The following is a 17,815-nucleotide window of genomic DNA, read 5'->3' on the forward strand; positions in this document are numbered from 1 at the left end:
TCTTGGACTCCGTCCAACAGACAATTTTCCTCACTTTAGATTTGAGAAAATGACCTCCGGAGTTTAAATACTTTAAGCCTTATGTATGAAGCCCCTTTAGACATCCTTGTTTTACTTTGTTACTTTTTCTGAATCATCATAAAGTCAGTATTGGCTACTTTTGAAGAACATCACAGCATTCACAACTCAGTGTAACACAAAAGCTTTAGATACCAGTTCAGTATTGCCTTCATTTTCTATCCAAAGGTTGTTATACAACAGTTATTACACAGTCATGTGCATGATGACACTAAAATGTTGAAGTGTGCTGTTGGCTTCTGTTTTTCTCAGCTCCCACAGCAAACACAGACACAGGACACATGGACTGTGTTGCATGTCTGATAAAAGTTAAGAGAAACTGTGTGTATGCATATCCTATATTTTCAGAAACTATTTATTTGTCCTTTTATACCTCCTCTGTCAAATTAGAAGTAAACTGTGTTTGCTGATGGCTGATGCCTGTAAGGTAGCTGGTGGTAGACGCCTGGCTGCAGCGCAACCACAGGACAGGCGTGGTAGCACTTAACTTCCTGTTTGGTCATTTAGGGAGATCCCACCTAACAAGATAATAGTACATTAATCAGCGGTGACACAAAAAGCTATTTCATGTTTTAAGCAAAGCCGACAAGGTGTCTTAGAAAATAAGAGCATATTGAGATTTTAACCCCGTCCTTACTAACAAGATTGTATGTTTTAGCCATGTAAATGTGTACAGAAAACTTTAAGAGGCCTTCCAAACTATGGCTACATATTTTCATATGTAATGACTACAACTTGGGTAATACAGTTAGTGGAGTGATTTAAATAAGAAGGTCAACATTAGTGCAGCATGAAATGTAAAATCAATAAGAGATTGACAAATCAAATCAGAGCATGAAACAGTAAACTCGGCAAACGCCTCAATATCTGCCACCTTTAGCTTAAAGGCAACAGAAGTGACGACAGAGTTAACAGTCTCTTCAGTACCCCCCCCCCCCCCCGACAGAAGATGGCTTTGAATTCCGCTATCAAAGCACCAGAGCCGTCTTCCTGCGAGTGCAGAGCTCCCACGTCTCCAGCACCGTCCGATCCTGCGGCACACACGGCGTGTCAGAGTAGATCCTCCACACGCACAGACGGAAACACGATAGCTATTGTATTTCTCTGCTTGCGCTTTTCATCAAATTCTTCGTTGTCATCAACCGCTGCACTGTGCTCATCAATCCTTAACAGAGCTGTCAGATAGTACTTGCAAAAATGTCTCAGTGCTTGTTATGACCTGCTCGGACTAGCAGATGGATGCAGCAGGGCAATCACTAAGAAGTATTTTGTAGTCGGGTTAGTTTATATCAGCAGGATTGACCTGAAGCTGAAGTCAGATCCTTTGCCCAATCCACACATTTCTAATCAGATGGTGCCAGACTATCAGCGGGCTCTACCTGTCAGCAGATCTCTTCATGACTGCCTGAAAATCAGAAACATAATGTGAAGTATTGAAAGGTAAAACAGTAACTCTCACTCGATCTAAAAGTGTATGTTTACTATACCTTTTTTTTTTTTTTTGCACCTGAATGTGTTAGCTACAGCTGTGCAGTGATGATACATTGACCTGATCGGAACGTGGTTTGAAGCTGTGTGTGTGGCTGCCACATAAGTGAGGTTTAATAATTGATGGAGTTCATTCATGTAACCAAATTCAGTAGCAATCAGTGTTTCATCGTCTCTGACATTTGCTGTTGAGACAAAATCTGCTGTTTCTTCTTGTGCACATCACCACTGACAGTTTTGCCAACATCAGCGAGGCATTGTTTTTCTCGATATGATACACTGCGTTATGGGTTTGCCTGTATAGCACTGATATAATGTTCAGGTATTTTGTCACACCACAGAAGCATGTTTTTCTCTCCACCGCTGGCTAAACATTTGTGTTCCTGTGTAACTCCAGCTCCGCATGAATGTGCTGATTGGTTTGGAGCCTGTGAGACGGTAGCTTTCCTTCCCAGACAGAACAAAAGGATCTCAAACACACTACATGATGGACAAATAAACAATCACTCGTTTAGTCGTAACATAACTCATAACTCGCTCTAGATTGTTCCTGTGATACTGTCCTCTCTAAAACATCACAGAGTGTATGAATGTATGAATATATGAATGTGGCACAGTGCACACATAATATGTAAAGAAAAAGAAAAGTCTGAATGTTCATTTTGAATGAACATGCAGACGATTGAGCAGCATGGCACAAGAAGGATTGTAAATATGTAAAATAAAAAATAGACTGTGAGCGGTGGGAGCGTCAGTTTGAGCTCTCTGTCACTTGCAGCAGTTTATTTACCTGAAGGATTTTTGGCAAAGCACAGAGTGTGGAGCGTTACCGAAGTTTGACGCATAACATTACGCTGCCATTTGTGAGGATCATATTGCCTTATGTTAGACGCAAAAATCGTGCCTCATTTTCATTAAAAAAAAAATTTGTTGTTTTTTTTTTGGAGCATCACTGAAATGTATCCATGACATATATTTAATGTAACCATGGTTTTTCCCATTAGTCCTAGTCTCTGTGATGGGAAAACATTGACTAAGAACTTGTCAGTTACTGCGCAAGTACCTAAAAGTGTGACACAATGCTTTAACTTAATGATTAATAATCATAAGAATGGATTAGTTTGATGAGACGCACAACCTGCAACAGGTTTGGTTTGTTTGCTTCAATTTGCAGTGCTGTTACATTGACAATATTAAAATAAAGATACTATACACTGCTGTGACTTCGGTATTATGCAATATTTAATAAACCATTTAAACCATTTGGTGTGTTACCTGTTTTCATTTCTGGCAAAGACCTGGGGGTTGCAGAGATCGAGCTGTGCATTTTTATAGCATCTAAGGTCATTTGGCGTGTTAGTTAATGGAGTAAAGTCTTGCAGCGGTATAAAGGTTTATTTTAAAGGCACATCCTCTGTGGCTGTGTAATCATGAGCGGATGCAAATTCATGTGAGCTAAAGGTGGAGCTGTTAGTCTCTGGGTTGGTGAACTGCCTGTTGTTATCTGATGATCTTTTTTAATGTAGTACATCATTGAGGCTACATCCTGGACAGTTAATGCTACAAGGGTAACTTCTGTAATGTCAAATCATTATGGTCCTATGTTCACAAGCACAGTATGTCACATATGTAAAATCCCATTAGGGTGATGACGTTGACAGATGTGTTTTCACAGCCTTCACAGTCAGGAGCTGGTGTACCTTTCACTCCACTACATTGTAAGGGCCTCACGTTAAAGCAAGCACTTTCAAAGACTTCTCTGGCACACTTGAAGGCCTGTTAAGGATCCATGTAAACCCCACAAGAAAGGACGTGTTTCAGTCAGTCTGCCCGGAGCTTTTTTTCTCTCTCTCTCCTACTTTCAGCAGAGATCCTCGAGCAGGAATTCAAGTTTTGGGAGCGGCACATTCCACATCCTGGGATTTAGCTCTACCATAAATGGTAAGCTTGCATATAACACGGTGACGTACCGGCAGGCCGACATCCCTAAAACAAACACTGGAGCTCATCTGAGAGGAGCGAGGCGTGAGGAGGGCTCACTCTGCTCTGCTTTCAAAGTGTTTTCAGTGCGGCGAAAAGTTAACTCGATATGTCTATTAAAAGCATTGAAGCTGCATTTAAGAGCTATCATTTAATTGTATTACTCGTTATTGACTGCAATTCTTTAACATGTTTTGAATGATTGGTATTTTCTGCTCTAATTCAGTTAGGGCAATGTCTTTGTGTAGCTGTCTGGTTTCAGTCAGGTTTAAATTCACAAATCCCCCTGTTAAATAGCATTTTATATTACATGGATATACATTAAGAGAGTGATAATGCACAGGTGTCCTGTTAAAAATAATGGGCAAAGTGGAGGCGAAGATTGCATTTTCTCTACTTCTGTTATTTTCTTCATCAGGACACAATAAACACAAAGTTGTGAGTAACTGTTTGAATGTGTGTTTGATGCTCAGGAGACTTCATTCTCCGTTTAAGGATAAGTCTGGCATCATCCTATCTTTGTCTTATTCCCATGGAAAGACCAAAACCAGGGATGCTTTAGTCCATCTCTCACTTCCTGACGTCCCGATCCTGTCTGTGGACCCAGCTCCAGGCCCAGTCACTCCAAATGAAGATGTCAGTCTTTAAAATGGGCCACAAACATTTCCTGATTCAGCTGGGCACTGCAGTTTTTAGCACCTGTTACTCAAACAGGAGTAAATAGTAGATTTGTTGGGGACTATTTTCAGATGCAGTCTTGCGGATTAATACACATTTGGTGCACATTTACAGCAGCAGGGTGGTGCATGTGGGACTGCCTCAAAATAAAAAAGCAAAACAAACAAAAAGAAAACAAACGACAGTGTCCATGTTTATTGTATTGAGGGAACATGTCACCCAGTCAACTAATGTATGTGTTTTTTAACACTTTGTGCCACAGAGGAATAAGCTTTATTGGGCTTTGGAATCATATAATATATATAATAAATAAAAATGTTTGTCGTGACCACTATGACAAAATCACCTCACATCCCTGGAAGCTTGGTCAGCCTCCCCACACACACATGACGGAGTGGGGCGTTTTCTCAATACACGATCTTTGTGCTCTCACTTATCAGCGTGGAAACTTCAAAAACTATTCGTCCAACTGTAACCTGAGGGTCCACCCTCCTCTGTCTGCGGAGCCGCAGCCTGCCTGGGACTTTTCACTATCGATCACTGCACGTCATACGCATTAGGAAGTGAGCTGCTGGTCTGAGACAGACCTTTAAACACATTAACAGCCGACTGTTTAAAAAAAACAGCATTTTACGCTATGCCTCTCCGGGTGGTAGTGCAGGGTCCTGGACCCTGGGGATTCAGGCTGGTTGGGGGAAAGGACTTCGAGCAGCCACTGACTATTTCCCGGGTAAGTTTTACTGTTAGCTGCTGCATTGTGGTTCAGTGTAACCTCACCTGGGCTTGTCCCGACGAAACTTTCACCTCTCGTTGTTTCCTCAAACTTTACTGAGAACAGACCGATAGAGACCCAGGGTTAGTTAACGTTAGCTAGCTAGTTTTTACATACGGCTAACGTTAGTTCACAGAGGCTAAACTGATATCACTAGTTAAGCTAACCTTAGCTCTCCTGACAGTGTCGGTATGCTGTTACTTTGGGGTTTCTTGTACTTTCTTCTACTGGCAATAGTGACCTGTTGTCCAGTGTTTTACTCCTCTGTCTGTTGGTGGTGAATTGTCAGGGGTTTTTTTTTGTGTCTTAAAATGCAACTGTAAACGTTAGTGTACAGGTTAAAGAAAAAAATAGTCGAAATATAGCAGCATTTCATCATGTCTACGAACTCATATTTTATCTCTCTGAGTCCTAACTTCAAATTAAAAGTACAATATGGAGGGAAGTAAACCTAAAGCTTTTTAAAGCCCATTCTGGTACTTTACAACAGCAGGGTATTCATAAACGCAGAGCTTTAGTAGGCATCGATCATTGCCTTCACAGTGTGACTCTCCTGTGACAGTAATGAATCAGAATAAATGACCCTCCACTGTGTACTCTGCGTGAGTGGAGGCTGCTGTTCCCGTTGAAAGTGTTGTTGCAGTGGTCAGTCCACTCCACCCATGGAAAAGTGATTAGGAATTCCTGGACTGTGCCAGAGTCTCTCTCTCTGCTTCCAGCCTTTATCTTCAATAAAGTGTCTCTCAGCCTGAGCCGCTGACTGAAAACACCTCCCTGCCAGTGGCTTTGCTTGTGTTGACTGTAAATAATGTAAGGTGTGTAAAAGGTCCTTGAAGGTCGGAGTTAAACGATACAGCAGTAGAATTCATTTCTCTGGTTAGAAGAGACTTTCAGACTATAAGGTTAAATCAAAGTTGTGTTTCCCACACATTCATGATTCAAGTTATTTTATGTGTATGTGGTGTTTAATTTATACAATTATTTTTTTGGAAATATTTTTTTTAAAGAGATATAAAAGTACAGCTTTGCCTCTGCAGGCGTCAGATACCTTTTTAAAACCGTATAACCCAACCTCACATACAGTCCAAAAAGTTGCCGTTTTTTATCAATTAGCTTATGTCTCCTGTGTTGTAGGTGACGCCCGGGAGTAAAGCTGCCCAGGCCAACCTGTGTATCGGAGACATGATCTTGGCTATCGACGGAGAACCCACAGAGAACATGACTCACTTGGAAGCGCAGAACAAGATCAAGGGGTGCATAGAGGAGATGGTGCTCTCCATAGACAGGTAGGATGTAGCAGCATGTGCCTGTCTGATCTGCATAGCCGCGGGCCTGAAAAACACTGAGTAATATGAGACAGCTCAGCCTCAATCCAGGTGTTCGGGGAGTGAAGTTGTGTTTATTCATGCTTTTGAAAGGGCAAGTCTGCCTTTTTGTTTTACTTAAACCTTTAGTTTGAGAAGTGTCTGTGTGCCAAGCTATGCTGTAATCCTGTGTCCTGTCGGTGCATTACATCATAACTTTCTGGTAGCGGATGATCGCAAGCAGCAGGGGTGTTGAAGTGGACTCAGCAGACAGGTTGAAGCAAATGTGTTTGTTCAAAGTAAAAGGGAATGTGTTGAACGCAGGGTGGGGTTAAGCAAAAGAGTGTACCTGCTGCAATGGCTCTATCATCATGTTCACGTGCAGCTAAACAGGAAAACACACCCAGAAACAGAAAAACCTCAGGCATGTAATATTTAAAGTCAATATGAGTACGATTATTTTGTGATTTCAGCATTTTTTAACAATATTTATGAAGTCTTCGTGTCCTTCCTCTGTTCCGCAGGTCAGAATCTAAAATGTGGTCACCGCTTTCATCTGAGGAAGGGAGGACGCATCCGTACAAGATGAATCTTGCATCAGAGCCACGGGTATGTGTCTGCTGTCTCAATATCACAGCTGGATGTAGGACTTGAGCTTCTACAATGACCCCCCCAACTCTCTCATTTAGATTGAAATCAGGGAAATCCCATTTACAGGTAGCCATGCAGTTTCTAGAAGCCTACACGTTCCTTTCCCAAAGGCTTGTGGGCTTTTTTTTTTATACTGCCAACGATGAAGTCATTGTTTACTTCCCAACAGGAGGTTTCCTAGGAGACGGTAGTTTATCAGCCAAGATGTGACGCAAGCCTCAGTTCCTGCCCGCTGAGTGGAAAGCCAAAGAGGCCAAAGTGTCAATTCATGTAGGAAACGGTGTGATGTGTCCCAGACTGTGTGTGTGTGTTTCACAAGTCACAAATGTTGTGCGTTTTTGTCACACACACAATAACACGTGTTTCAAGCGCTTGTGTGGAGTCTGTCACTTTGATGTCTCTTCACTGTTTTATTACTTTAAACCATTATTTCGTACTTTTTAGGCCACTATAACGCCTGTCAGTGCTACAGTAGTGTGTTCAGTTTCTTTGTGTAAGATTACTTGCTCGCAGAGACTCCGGGGTATTCTGCAATTTAAATGTCAGATGCTTGAAGCATGAGCTATATTTGGAGGCATTTCCGTGTTCCCACTGTGAAGCATGAGCTGGATTTGGTGGTATTTATGTGCCCACTTTGATGGCATGCCAGTGTCATGACGTGCTTGTCTTTAATGACCGTTTTAAGCAAGGCATAAGCCATAGTCATACATTATCCTGCTAAATTATGTGTGACTTTGAGTCTAACTACAAGCAGCAGTTGAAGAAGCAAATAAGACGGTTTTGACGTTTTCAGTTGAACAAGTTTTCCAAGTCCAAACTCTCAAAGTCTGCAGTTGCAACATTATTGAGTTTGTTGTTGAAAACACTAGAGGTTGGGTGTTTTCAAATGTTGAGTAATGTTAATAATATCAAAATATTGACTGCATGTGTGTACATGTGCAAGCTCGTAATAAAATTCCAAATAAGATGAGTTCATCTGAAGGCGTCAAAAGCTGTGAACACCATCTCGTCAAGTTTGCACCACCAGTGTTGCACGTTTCAGACAGTCTGCTAGTTATTTATATGAAATATCCGACACATGCACTCACCACCTGTTGCTTGGTTACTCACAAAAACAGTAAAAATGTGACCTCTGTTTTTACAGGAGGTGAAACACATAGGCTCGACCCACAACAGGAGCGCTCTGCCGTTCTCCGGTTTTGGCTCCAAAGTTGTGACCAACCAGTACAACAGCCCCTCTGGCCTCTACTCTTCAGAGAACATCAAGACCTTCAACTCAGCCGTGGACGAAGTTAAAACCATGGCTACAGCTAATGAGCCTGACAACAGGTAAGATAAGAAATGAAAATGACACCACTTTAGTCCCGTCCAAGTCGAGACTGGATCCCAAGGGGGTCAAGATGAAGTCAAGACAGACCCCAGAGCAAATGCAGTACTATTGATGCTTTAGTTTTAAAAGGGTCAGTTGTACTTCCATTATTATGTGTCAGTTGTAAAGTGTGGGTATTCAGCAGTTTCCAGAAAATGTATCGATCATCAATATATATATTTATATTGTAATATAAAATTATATGTATGAGGATTTGTTTTGCTCTTCAATGACAGAATACTGACAGATCCTTTTCCAACCTGTCTGTCTTGAATGTCTGTTTTCTGTCTACAGGGTGTTTTGTTATACGTATGTATTGCCAGAATATTTTATAATGTGGATCTGATGGCCAAGCAGGTAGAGGTGTTCACTCAGCTGTATTAAGAGAATTGCATCTCTTAATGCAGCCTTCAACACCAGGAAAAGATGGCAATATAACACAATATTAAACTAAATCACAATATTAAGAGGTACTATTTTAGGTATTAAACAGAAGCGTAATTCAACATCAAAAGGTGTCTGAGACCAGGAGAAGTCCAAGAGACACAAAGAAGCAAAGGTTTTGTGATCTCTTGGACTTTTATAGCCAAGCTCTTTATGTGTCAACATCAGGGACGATGAAAAGGTGTTTGTTGTTTGTCTCCGAAGAATGTTGTGACAGTTTTGCATCCTCTGACTCCTGCAGACATCTTGAAATGTACACACTTTCTTCGCAGAGCTCCGTCAGATGCATCGGAGACAGGCAAGCGGCCGCATGTAGCAGCAGATTCAGAGGTTTACAAGATGCTGCAGGAGAACCAAGAGTCCGATGAGCCTCCACGACAGTCGGCTTCTTTCAAAGTACTTCAGGAGATTCTTGAGACAGGTACGGGTCCCGGTCATTACTCACAGCTTCCTCAAAGGGTAACCAAGGATTTGTTGCTAATGACTCTCTGCTTAAAATGACACAATCCTAGGGAAAAGAAATATTATAGACCTGTTCAGAACCAGTGAAACCTCAAAAACTATGTTAAGATTGTTTATCTGTGTGTGTCTGATGTTTGTAGGTGACTCTGATAAACCGTCAGGGTTCAGGAGTGTGAAAGCACCCTCGACAAAGATTGGATCATCAGTGGGGAACACAGAGAAGTTACCAACCTGTGACAAATGTGGATCTGGGATTGTGTAAGTATTTTTATGAGTTTTACAGATAACTTGTTTGTTTTGCGGCTCTAAGGCAGCGCACCAGAGCCATTTATGGAGTTCAGTTCTCCCCTCAGGAGATTCAGTGACACTTGCTATTTATCTTGCTTTGTGTTTTTACTTTCACATTGTGACAAAATGTAGTGATGCGACACAAAGGGCCCCAGGGTGTTTGTTTGGAGTTTGTCTCCACCTTGTGGCAGAATTTAGTCAAGACCACAGGACAAACGTGTCCGTTGTTTTCCTGAAGTCCTGTTGCCTTAAAATGATTTCCCCCAAAACATATTCTGTACATTTTTTACTTCATTTTAGTGGACTTAACTGTTTTGGATTCAAAGTCCCTTCACATCTATGGAGTTACTTGTGACAGTGTTTTCCAGCAGGCTGCATAATTAGAGCTTTTGCTCCTGTCATGTCCAGTTAAGATCCACTTACAGACTTGTGGGTTAATTATGTGCCCAGATGCCCTCAATAACCCTATTTGATGATAGGATTATTTATAAAGTTTTGTTGTTGTTGTTTAGAGCTATATTGTCTTGTGAAATAATATGCAATAGAATCATTTCTTTCTTTCTAGAGACTGTGACATTTTGAAACGTATGAAAATGAACTTAATCGTTTCTACATCTTGAACTGTTTTCATAAATTGCATGAAACGTCTGTAGTAGCAGTTAATTTACTATATATTAGCCCTTGTTCCGTTTATGACTCATTTTCTATACAGACTACACACTATTATCTTGCTTAGTTAACAGTATATGAGAATCCGAATGGCATATAACACAAAATATGTGGCCAAATGTGGGGCGCCCCTGAAGCTTAGGGGTTAGGACACTGACCATGAACCGTTAAGTCCTCAGCTCGAGTCTTGCCGGGATGTCTGTTGCATCTCTCTCTCTTTTGTTTCCCGACCTTTCTCTCTACTGTCTGTTTATAAAAGCATAAAAATGCCAAAATTAAAGGAAATCTTAACACTGCGGTATACAAGGATGTTTTAGACCATTGTGTTCCCAACTTTGTGGGGGGAGGACCCTTTACTGTCAACCTGCTCCTGTGCACAAAGCCAGGTCCATTAAAAAATATGTTTTTCTGTGTTTTGGTGTGGCTCAACCTGATCCAGCACCTTTAGGATGAACTGGAACACTGACTGAGACAGAATCACATATGGGTGTAATGTTCAGGTGTCCAAATGCTTTTGGCCATGTAGTGTAGGCTCCTAACTTTCTACAGTGCATGAATTAGTGTCTGGATAAGCTCCAGAACTTTGTGTTCATCAAGTTTACCATGATGTTTCTGCTTCAGGGGGATGGTGGTAAAGCTGAGGGACAAGTTCCGTCACCCCGAGTGCTACACCTGTACAGACTGCGACATCAACCTAAAACAGAAGGGACATTTCTTTGTGGAGGACCAGATTTATTGTGAGAAGCACGCACGCGAGCGAGTGACTCCGCCTGAGGGCTACGACGTGGTCACCGTCTTCCCCAAGTAGAGCGCCCCCTGAGCTCGGCCTCGGACTGCACGCCACGATGGGACGCCATGACAAGACATCGCAGCATTTAGCTCAGGCTACTCCTGAAACTGTAAAACAGTCTCCTCTTGCATTACACTTCAGTACAGTCACTGGTAGGCAGGAGAGTAAAGAACCACATCTTTTAACATGTTGATTTGCACATTAACTTTGGCATCTACAAAAGGAAAATCTATGAATACTATGAGATAATGGCATTCATTTTTTTTTTTCTATCCCTAAAAAGAAAAAAATGTTCCCATTTGAATGGCAGCCACTGTGTTATATAATAAGTAATATTTGTCTTTGCATATGTGCTTTTGAATCATGGAAACAATGAAAGCCAGACTACTTTTCACCCCAAGACACATGTTTTCTACACTTTTATTAAATAAATAGACCTAGTTCTATGCAGCAAAAACACATTTCAATATCATTACCAAATAAATATTTTAGCTTAAACCAATTATCTCCGTCTTCCCAAGTTATTGACTGTGCTCCCTTGTCTTTTTATTGAAACTGTGTACGACTGCTTTGAAAAAAACTGAGTGCAGCTGTGGTCATAAAACAAAGACACTGGCTCAAATGACAGTTGTGGCTGACGCTGGAAAGTGCTTCATCTTTTAAACACTCATTTTGACCAGATTCTGTTTTGTGACTCTTTGTGAACTCAGTTTCAGTGCTTTTTGAAAGAATAAATTCACACTGAAGAAAGGAAACGCGGCTGCACTGCTCAGCTCTGGACAGTTAGGATCTCAATCAATGACTGATCACTGATCAGTGTGTGTCTGCAAGTGCAACATAGCTAAAAGTTGTCACCCCATAGCGAGCAGCGCAGCAGCACGCGCGTGCTTTATGTGACCCGTGACGTGTGGGCAGTCATGAAGAGTTCCTCATGAGGAGATGACATCATGAGAAGATGACATCATGAGAAGATGACATCATGAGAAGTCAGCGGAGCCGCGCGTTTCCACACAGAATGACTTGAAGTAAAAGGTAACGGGGATAACACTGGACTGATCTCGATACACAACCTTCATTGCGTGAGCTGGCGTGTGGCAGTGTTTCGGGTCAAAGTCAGCCGAGGTCACGTAGCCAGACTCTGCGGGTGAGGCCGCGTCCCACTCCGCGGAGGAAACACTTGTTGGGCTGCTCAGACCCGATCCCGCCTGCAGGTAATCCGGCGTGCGTCCGCGATGGTCGGCCATGCGCAGAGTCTCGGTCAGGGCCCAGATGTAGTTGTGGGCAAAGCGCAGAGTCTCGATCTTGGTCAGCTTCGCGTCTTCGGGCAGCGCCGGCAGGATGCTCCTCAGCGCGTCCAGGGCGGAGTTCAGGTTGTGCATCCGGTGGCGCTCCCTGTCGTTCGCCTTCATTCTGCGCCTGCCCCGCTGCCCGGACCTCTCGCTTCTGGTTTTGTGTTTTAGGTTTTTCCCCGAGGAGGCGTCCCCTCCCAGAACAGTCGGTGGTTTTCGAGGCAGATTTTCACTGGAGTCCTCTGAGGTGTCACCGGCTCCACTCGCCGGGCTGCGACCAGAAAACCTGCTGAGCGCCTCTGAGTCTCTGGAGGCGTGCAGGTCACAGGGGGCGCGCAGTACTTCAGGAGACATCCTGTGCAATTTACATGGTTCAGTTAAATATAATCACAACCACACGTAAAGGAGCATTTACCACTATTTTACAGGGGTTCGCAAGGAAACTGTATTAAAGAGTATTTCTTCTTTTCTTGAAGCTTTAGAGTAGGAAAATCGTAATTTCCTGATTTTTTCCATAAGCCTCCAACATGTTTATAAATCTACCAGGCTGCTGAAATGATTTCACTTATTCCCAGTGCAGGTTTTCAAGTGATTAAAGTGGTAACATGAGGCGGAATAAGCATGTGCTTGCACCTCTATCTGGACAAGATCAAAGAGCAGATGGATGGATATGTTTGCACTTACTTGTGACAGGTGGATGGATGAAGACACAGCCAGTCGTCCTCGTTAATCCTCCCGTGTAGCTGGAGGCAGCAGACACTGTATGTGTGCAGCTGACAGTGAGGGATGGATGCGCATCTCTGTTATTTTATATGGCCTTTATCTTATCTTTTTGCGCGGTGGGCGCCTGAATCAACAGCGCCTGTCAAGTGGCCAATCAGCTTCCAGGCTGCGCGTCCTTCACCCTCTCCCCCTCTCCCTCATTCTTCGCCGTGCCGTATTTCTTTGTGCATTCTTAATAGGTTAGGTTAACAATATTTTTTATTTTATCTGGGTGAGATCAAACTTGACTTTTTCTGGTAGAGAGCGAATATCAACCACCAGTTCCCAAAAGTCGGCAGGGAAGCAGTATTTAAAAATCAGGGAGCATTCAGGACCACTGCTGGTTCCGAGCTGCTGCTTTAGGGATCTTCTTGTAACTGTTCACATACTCGTTCATGATACAGTAATAACATCCTGCCATTCAGGCAGTGATTGCTCCAACTCACAGAGCCAATGCTGGACGTCTCGGCGGAGAACACTGCGGGAGCTTTGCTTTATCTCGGGGGTTCATTGAGGACACGCTTGGTTCTGACCTCAAGCTGGACTTTATTTTTGCCATTTGCGTTTCAGCCAGAGTGCCTGAGCTGAGATGTTCAAGGCATAAAAGAAAAGGTGCTGACGTGGACAAAAGAAATGTGTACATATATGACATAAATATATCCATCTTCTTTTTACGCATAGACATTCTTCATCTTCAAACCCTGTGAGAATGATCTGGCACACGAGTGGAGATGGTTAGTGTTCACCTCCACTGGAAGCTCACAACGCCAGTCAGCACTTTGTTTTTTGTCATCAGTAATAATGTCTTGTCTGTCATTAATGTTAATAAAGAGACGCTGGCACGACCTTTACATTAAGCTGGTTGTTCTGTTATGCGCAAAGGCTACATGAAGCTATGAGGAAATACTGAACATGTCACTGTATTTCTCTCCAGAAAGGATTCTTTCAGCGCGAGGTGTGAGTTTTGCTTTTGCAAATGTTATCAAATCTCTGTGGATACTCGAGGAGACTTGTAATGCCACATTTTACGCACTCAGAATATTGGCACGTGCCGTGCAGGGTACACAGTGGCCATGGTAACCTGGCAAACTGGCTCCTAAAACCAACTTCAAGAGCACCACAGTACTGAAAACTGAGGTAAAAACAACAGCGTCTCCGCCATTATTTTCAAATAAATAGTTTATTATTAAGTATGCAGTTGCGTATTTTTTGATTGTGCGCACATCACATGACCTGTTAAGGTCGGCATTAAAGAAGGTTAAGCTGCTGCAAGCCGGTCCTTACTTGAGTGTTGCCAAAAGTCATTTTAAAGAGTAACAAGTCTCTTTGTTAGCTCAGAAAATGAAATCTGATCTACATCAAAGAAAAGGCCATTTTTAATAGCTACATACATTTGGACAAACATGTGCTTAATGCGTTAGAGCGCAAATCTCCGGTTGTTGGACAAAGACAATTACGCATGGGGCCACCTAACAAAGAGTGTCTGAGAGGGTGAAACCTGTTGCGTGTACTGATAGTACAAAGGCTCTTGTCGTGTGTCACAACAATAAAAGGTCCATTTCTTCTCTCATGTGAGCCTGTAAGTGTGCGCTATGACATCTCCAAAAGCATGTCCACTATCGCCACAACTCAGTGGCGCATAGCCTTTTTACAATATAACTACTTTTAGGAAGTTAAAGATGAGTAAAAAAAAATATGTCAACAATATGCAGACACGTTTCAGCTCCCGTGAGGGGGAGAGGGGGAGTGTGGCAGAGCTCAAACATGATTTACAATTGCCAACAAAGGATCACAAAAAGCTCTCCTTAACTTTCTGTCTAAATATGTGTTTTGGGAACAGTCTGATAACCATATGCTTTCAATAAACTGGACAAATACACACGTGAGATACGAGATGGTGCCTTGCTGTTATAAAAGGCACGAAAAGTCTAAAGTAAACTGAATATTACCACTTTACAAATAATCATTGATGCCAAATCCATATTCGGATATCACGGACAGGTGTGGGTTTGAAGTTGTCAGTCTCTCTCCTTGATTTTTATCAGCGTGCTGTAGTGTCCTGCTTGTTATGCAAAGTATAGGCAAACATAAGCGCCCAGTTGCTGTGGAAATAGAAGCAGATATCGGAGCAGACTTGGTACGAAAAGTGATTTAACAATATTTAACAATAAACTGAGCAGGCTCCAGAGCAGGTGATACCTGCCCGATGCTCCTGATTAATACTTCCTCTACTACTTCACTTTATAGTCTCCTTTGCTTATTTATTAAACGAAATCTATTTATTATTATTTTAGCAAACAGAGGTACCAGGTGGGGCTTTATTTTCGTCCTCAGCTTTTTGTTTGAAGGACGTTTTGAGGGGGGCAATCAAAGTCCAACAACTCGCTGACCAGATTGTTGTCATCCCAAACTAGCAGCGAAGCCATTCAATGCGCCCCCCTCCTCTTCTTCTTTCTGGCAAAGAGCTGCCGGGAGGGACAAAAAAGAAAGAGGAAACTTCTTCAAGAAAGGAAAAACATCTTAAAAACATTTAATTGCAACCCGGATGCCATATGTACACCTCTTGTGAAAACCCTCAACAATGTGACTGCCTTTTAGAAAGTATGGAGTGCGCCTTTGGAGACGTGTGCGCTTTTGGAGAGGTGCGCGCGTCGTGACCAGAATGACCCCGAACACACTTTACACAAAAAGTAATTCACTTTTAATGTGCTTTGGAGTTTCCTTTCACAAGCAAAGCTTTGTACCTCTCACCTCAGCTTTTGAAGACAGTGTACACCAATTACAGTGGAATAGCTGTCCTATGGAGACGGTTTGTCTTTCTATAAAGATTGGAGATTTTAAGCACGAATAGGGCCGTGGCTACAAGTCGCCTCCTTTCACCCCCTGAACGAATGCAGCATGCTTTTTTCCCCCTTTCTTCTCATAGCTTGTTTACAAGGCAAAACATTGTGTTCATCAGTGGCTCTTTGTGGATTACAAGGACAAATGTGGATTTTCTACAAATGGGTGGATGAAATCCCCAGCAGAAACGTAACATTTAGGCTACGTTCATTCGTACATTTATAATTTAGCCATTAAGGATTAACATATTGGCTTTTCTATAAAACGCTCATATACCAGGAGGTCTTTCATACGGGGCTTTTCATTTGAAAGTCTCTCGTGAAATCCAATAGTTCCGTGAAAACTGTTTCCTAATCTGCAGAAAATATTCGTTATGTATCTTATTTCATTTTGTTGTATTCTGCTTTGTCACCGAATTAGTTTAACTGATTGATAAGGATACTCTGTTAAACTGGTGGATCTATTGCCATTTTTCCTCCCTCACAACTCTAGTAAATCAAAATTACCAATGAAATCAACAAAATAATTAAATATTCGATGTACAGGCAGCCCACTCTGAAATGTGATAGCAATTGCAGGTGCATCCCGAGCAATTATAATTAACCTGAATTTCAATCTTTAAAAAATGTAAAAAGAAATATCTAATGAAGTCATTAATTTTGGGTCATTTTCAGCAAATGTGCACATGGAGCTCAGTGCTGTGATGAAAACATCATGCACAAACTATCCAGGGCACTTTAACCACTGTGGACTCTAACCAACACCGCAGACCTGTCTGTATAAGGGTTAATAATCAGCAGCATGTCACATACATACGGCTCCCCCCGTCCACATGTCGAAGTGTCCTTGAGCAAGACACTGAACCCTAAGTTGCCCCCGATGGAGGCCAGCACCTTGCATGGCAGCTCGGTCGCCAAGTGTGAATGTGTGTGTGAATGAGACCTGATCTATAAAGCGCTTTGGGGACCGTTAAGGTCGAAAAAGCGAGATATAAGTGAAGTCCATTTACATACAGCCACCCTGTGCACCGCAGGCTGAGCTCACTGACTCAGGTACCTTTTCAGATGTGTTGGTCCATCCATATGGCACCGGAAATGATTATTTGAGGAGTACAATAGTTCCTTTGTTGTTATTTTTATAGCATCATTTTCACTTTACCAGTCCAGCTGCAGCATTAATATTAAGGTCAAAGAAACACCCCCCCCCCCCCCTTCAAAAGAGCAGAAGTAGCAACGAGCTTTGTATCTGCAGCTTGTGTCTCCATCATGTTGTATAATTGCAGTGCCAGTGCTCTGCTGCTCTGAGGCGCTGTTTTCACTCCTAAAAAGAAAACAACAGTTCACGTCATGACAAAAGCAACAACAAGTAATGCCTTCATGTAATATCGGAAATATGGAAACTGTAAGTAGAATAAAGGTTAACAGCCCAACACAGCAGTAAATACGAGTGTGACACAGAGTTATCACCATTTTCAAAATGCAGAACTTCACAGATGCATGGCTGTCAGTTGAGCTCTCGCCTTTTTTACGCAACAGCACTTGGTTTATAAATAAACATTTTCTTGTCACAAAAGAGTAGCTCAGACAGAGTAGCTCACCACCCCGTGATTCATCAAAATAACAGTTCCACCATCATATTAATTGTTGTACTCATAGTTGTAGCCACTTTTAAGGTCACCGTCATCTGTATTTTATTCTGAGAATGCAGCAACCTGCTTGATCCTATTTCATATCTGGTGTGGCTGATAAATAACCAAGTAATTAAATGATTTATTATCTCCCCACCAGAATTTAATTTGTGGCGGCGTCGGACAGTAAAAAACAATGAATATCCAAACTTGTGAAGTTTGAATTTTTCAGGTAAACTTAAGAATTAGTTACTTTATGGGTTGAGAACGTTGTTCTACTTCCTGGGTAAAACTAATCATTTTAAAACCGTTGGATTAAGTGT

General features: G+C 42.2%; 2 protein-coding genes across 2 annotated transcripts; one reads left to right on the forward strand and one right to left on the reverse strand.

Moving 5' to 3' along the window:
- Nucleotides 1-4,727: 4,727 nt before the first annotated feature.
- On the forward strand, nt 4,728-11,475 carry pdlim1 (PDZ and LIM domain 1 (elfin)). Its single transcript, XM_070915685.1, has 7 exons — nt 4,728-4,954; nt 6,131-6,282; nt 6,825-6,909; nt 8,096-8,280; nt 9,037-9,185; nt 9,367-9,484; nt 10,805-11,475. Exons 1-7 carry the CDS (start codon nt 4,862-4,864, stop codon nt 10,989-10,991), a joined length of 969 nt encoding a protein of 322 aa, XP_070771786.1. The 5' UTR covers nt 4,728-4,861; the 3' UTR covers nt 10,992-11,475.
- Nucleotides 11,476-11,950: 475 nt separating this feature from the next.
- Nucleotides 11,951-12,616, reverse strand: neurog3 (neurogenin 3). The gene has a single exon (XM_070916539.1). It carries the CDS (start codon nt 12,614-12,616, stop codon nt 11,951-11,953), a length of 666 nt encoding a protein of 221 aa, XP_070772640.1.
- Nucleotides 12,617-17,815: the final 5,199 nt, after the last annotated feature.

This window comes from Enoplosus armatus, chromosome 12 (assembly GCF_043641665.1).
Source record: "Enoplosus armatus isolate fEnoArm2 chromosome 12, fEnoArm2.hap1, whole genome shotgun sequence".
Taxonomy (NCBI): Eukaryota; Metazoa; Chordata; class Actinopteri; order Centrarchiformes; family Enoplosidae; genus Enoplosus; species Enoplosus armatus.

Coding starts and splice junctions, on each gene's coding strand:
- pdlim1 (XM_070915685.1), top strand. CDS start 4,862: ATGCCTCTCCGGGTGGTAGTGCAGGGTCCTGGACCCTGGGGATTCAGG. Junction 9,186..9,366: donor TCAGGAGATTCTTGAGACAG/GTACGGGTCCCG, acceptor TGATGTTTGTAG/GTGACTCTGATAAACCGTCA. Junction 9,485..10,804: donor AAATGTGGATCTGGGATTGT/GTAAGTATTTTT, acceptor TTTCTGCTTCAG/GGGGATGGTGGTAAAGCTGA.
- neurog3 (XM_070916539.1), bottom strand. CDS start 12,616: ATGTCTCCTGAAGTACTGCGCGCCCCCTGTGACCTGCACGCCTCCAGA.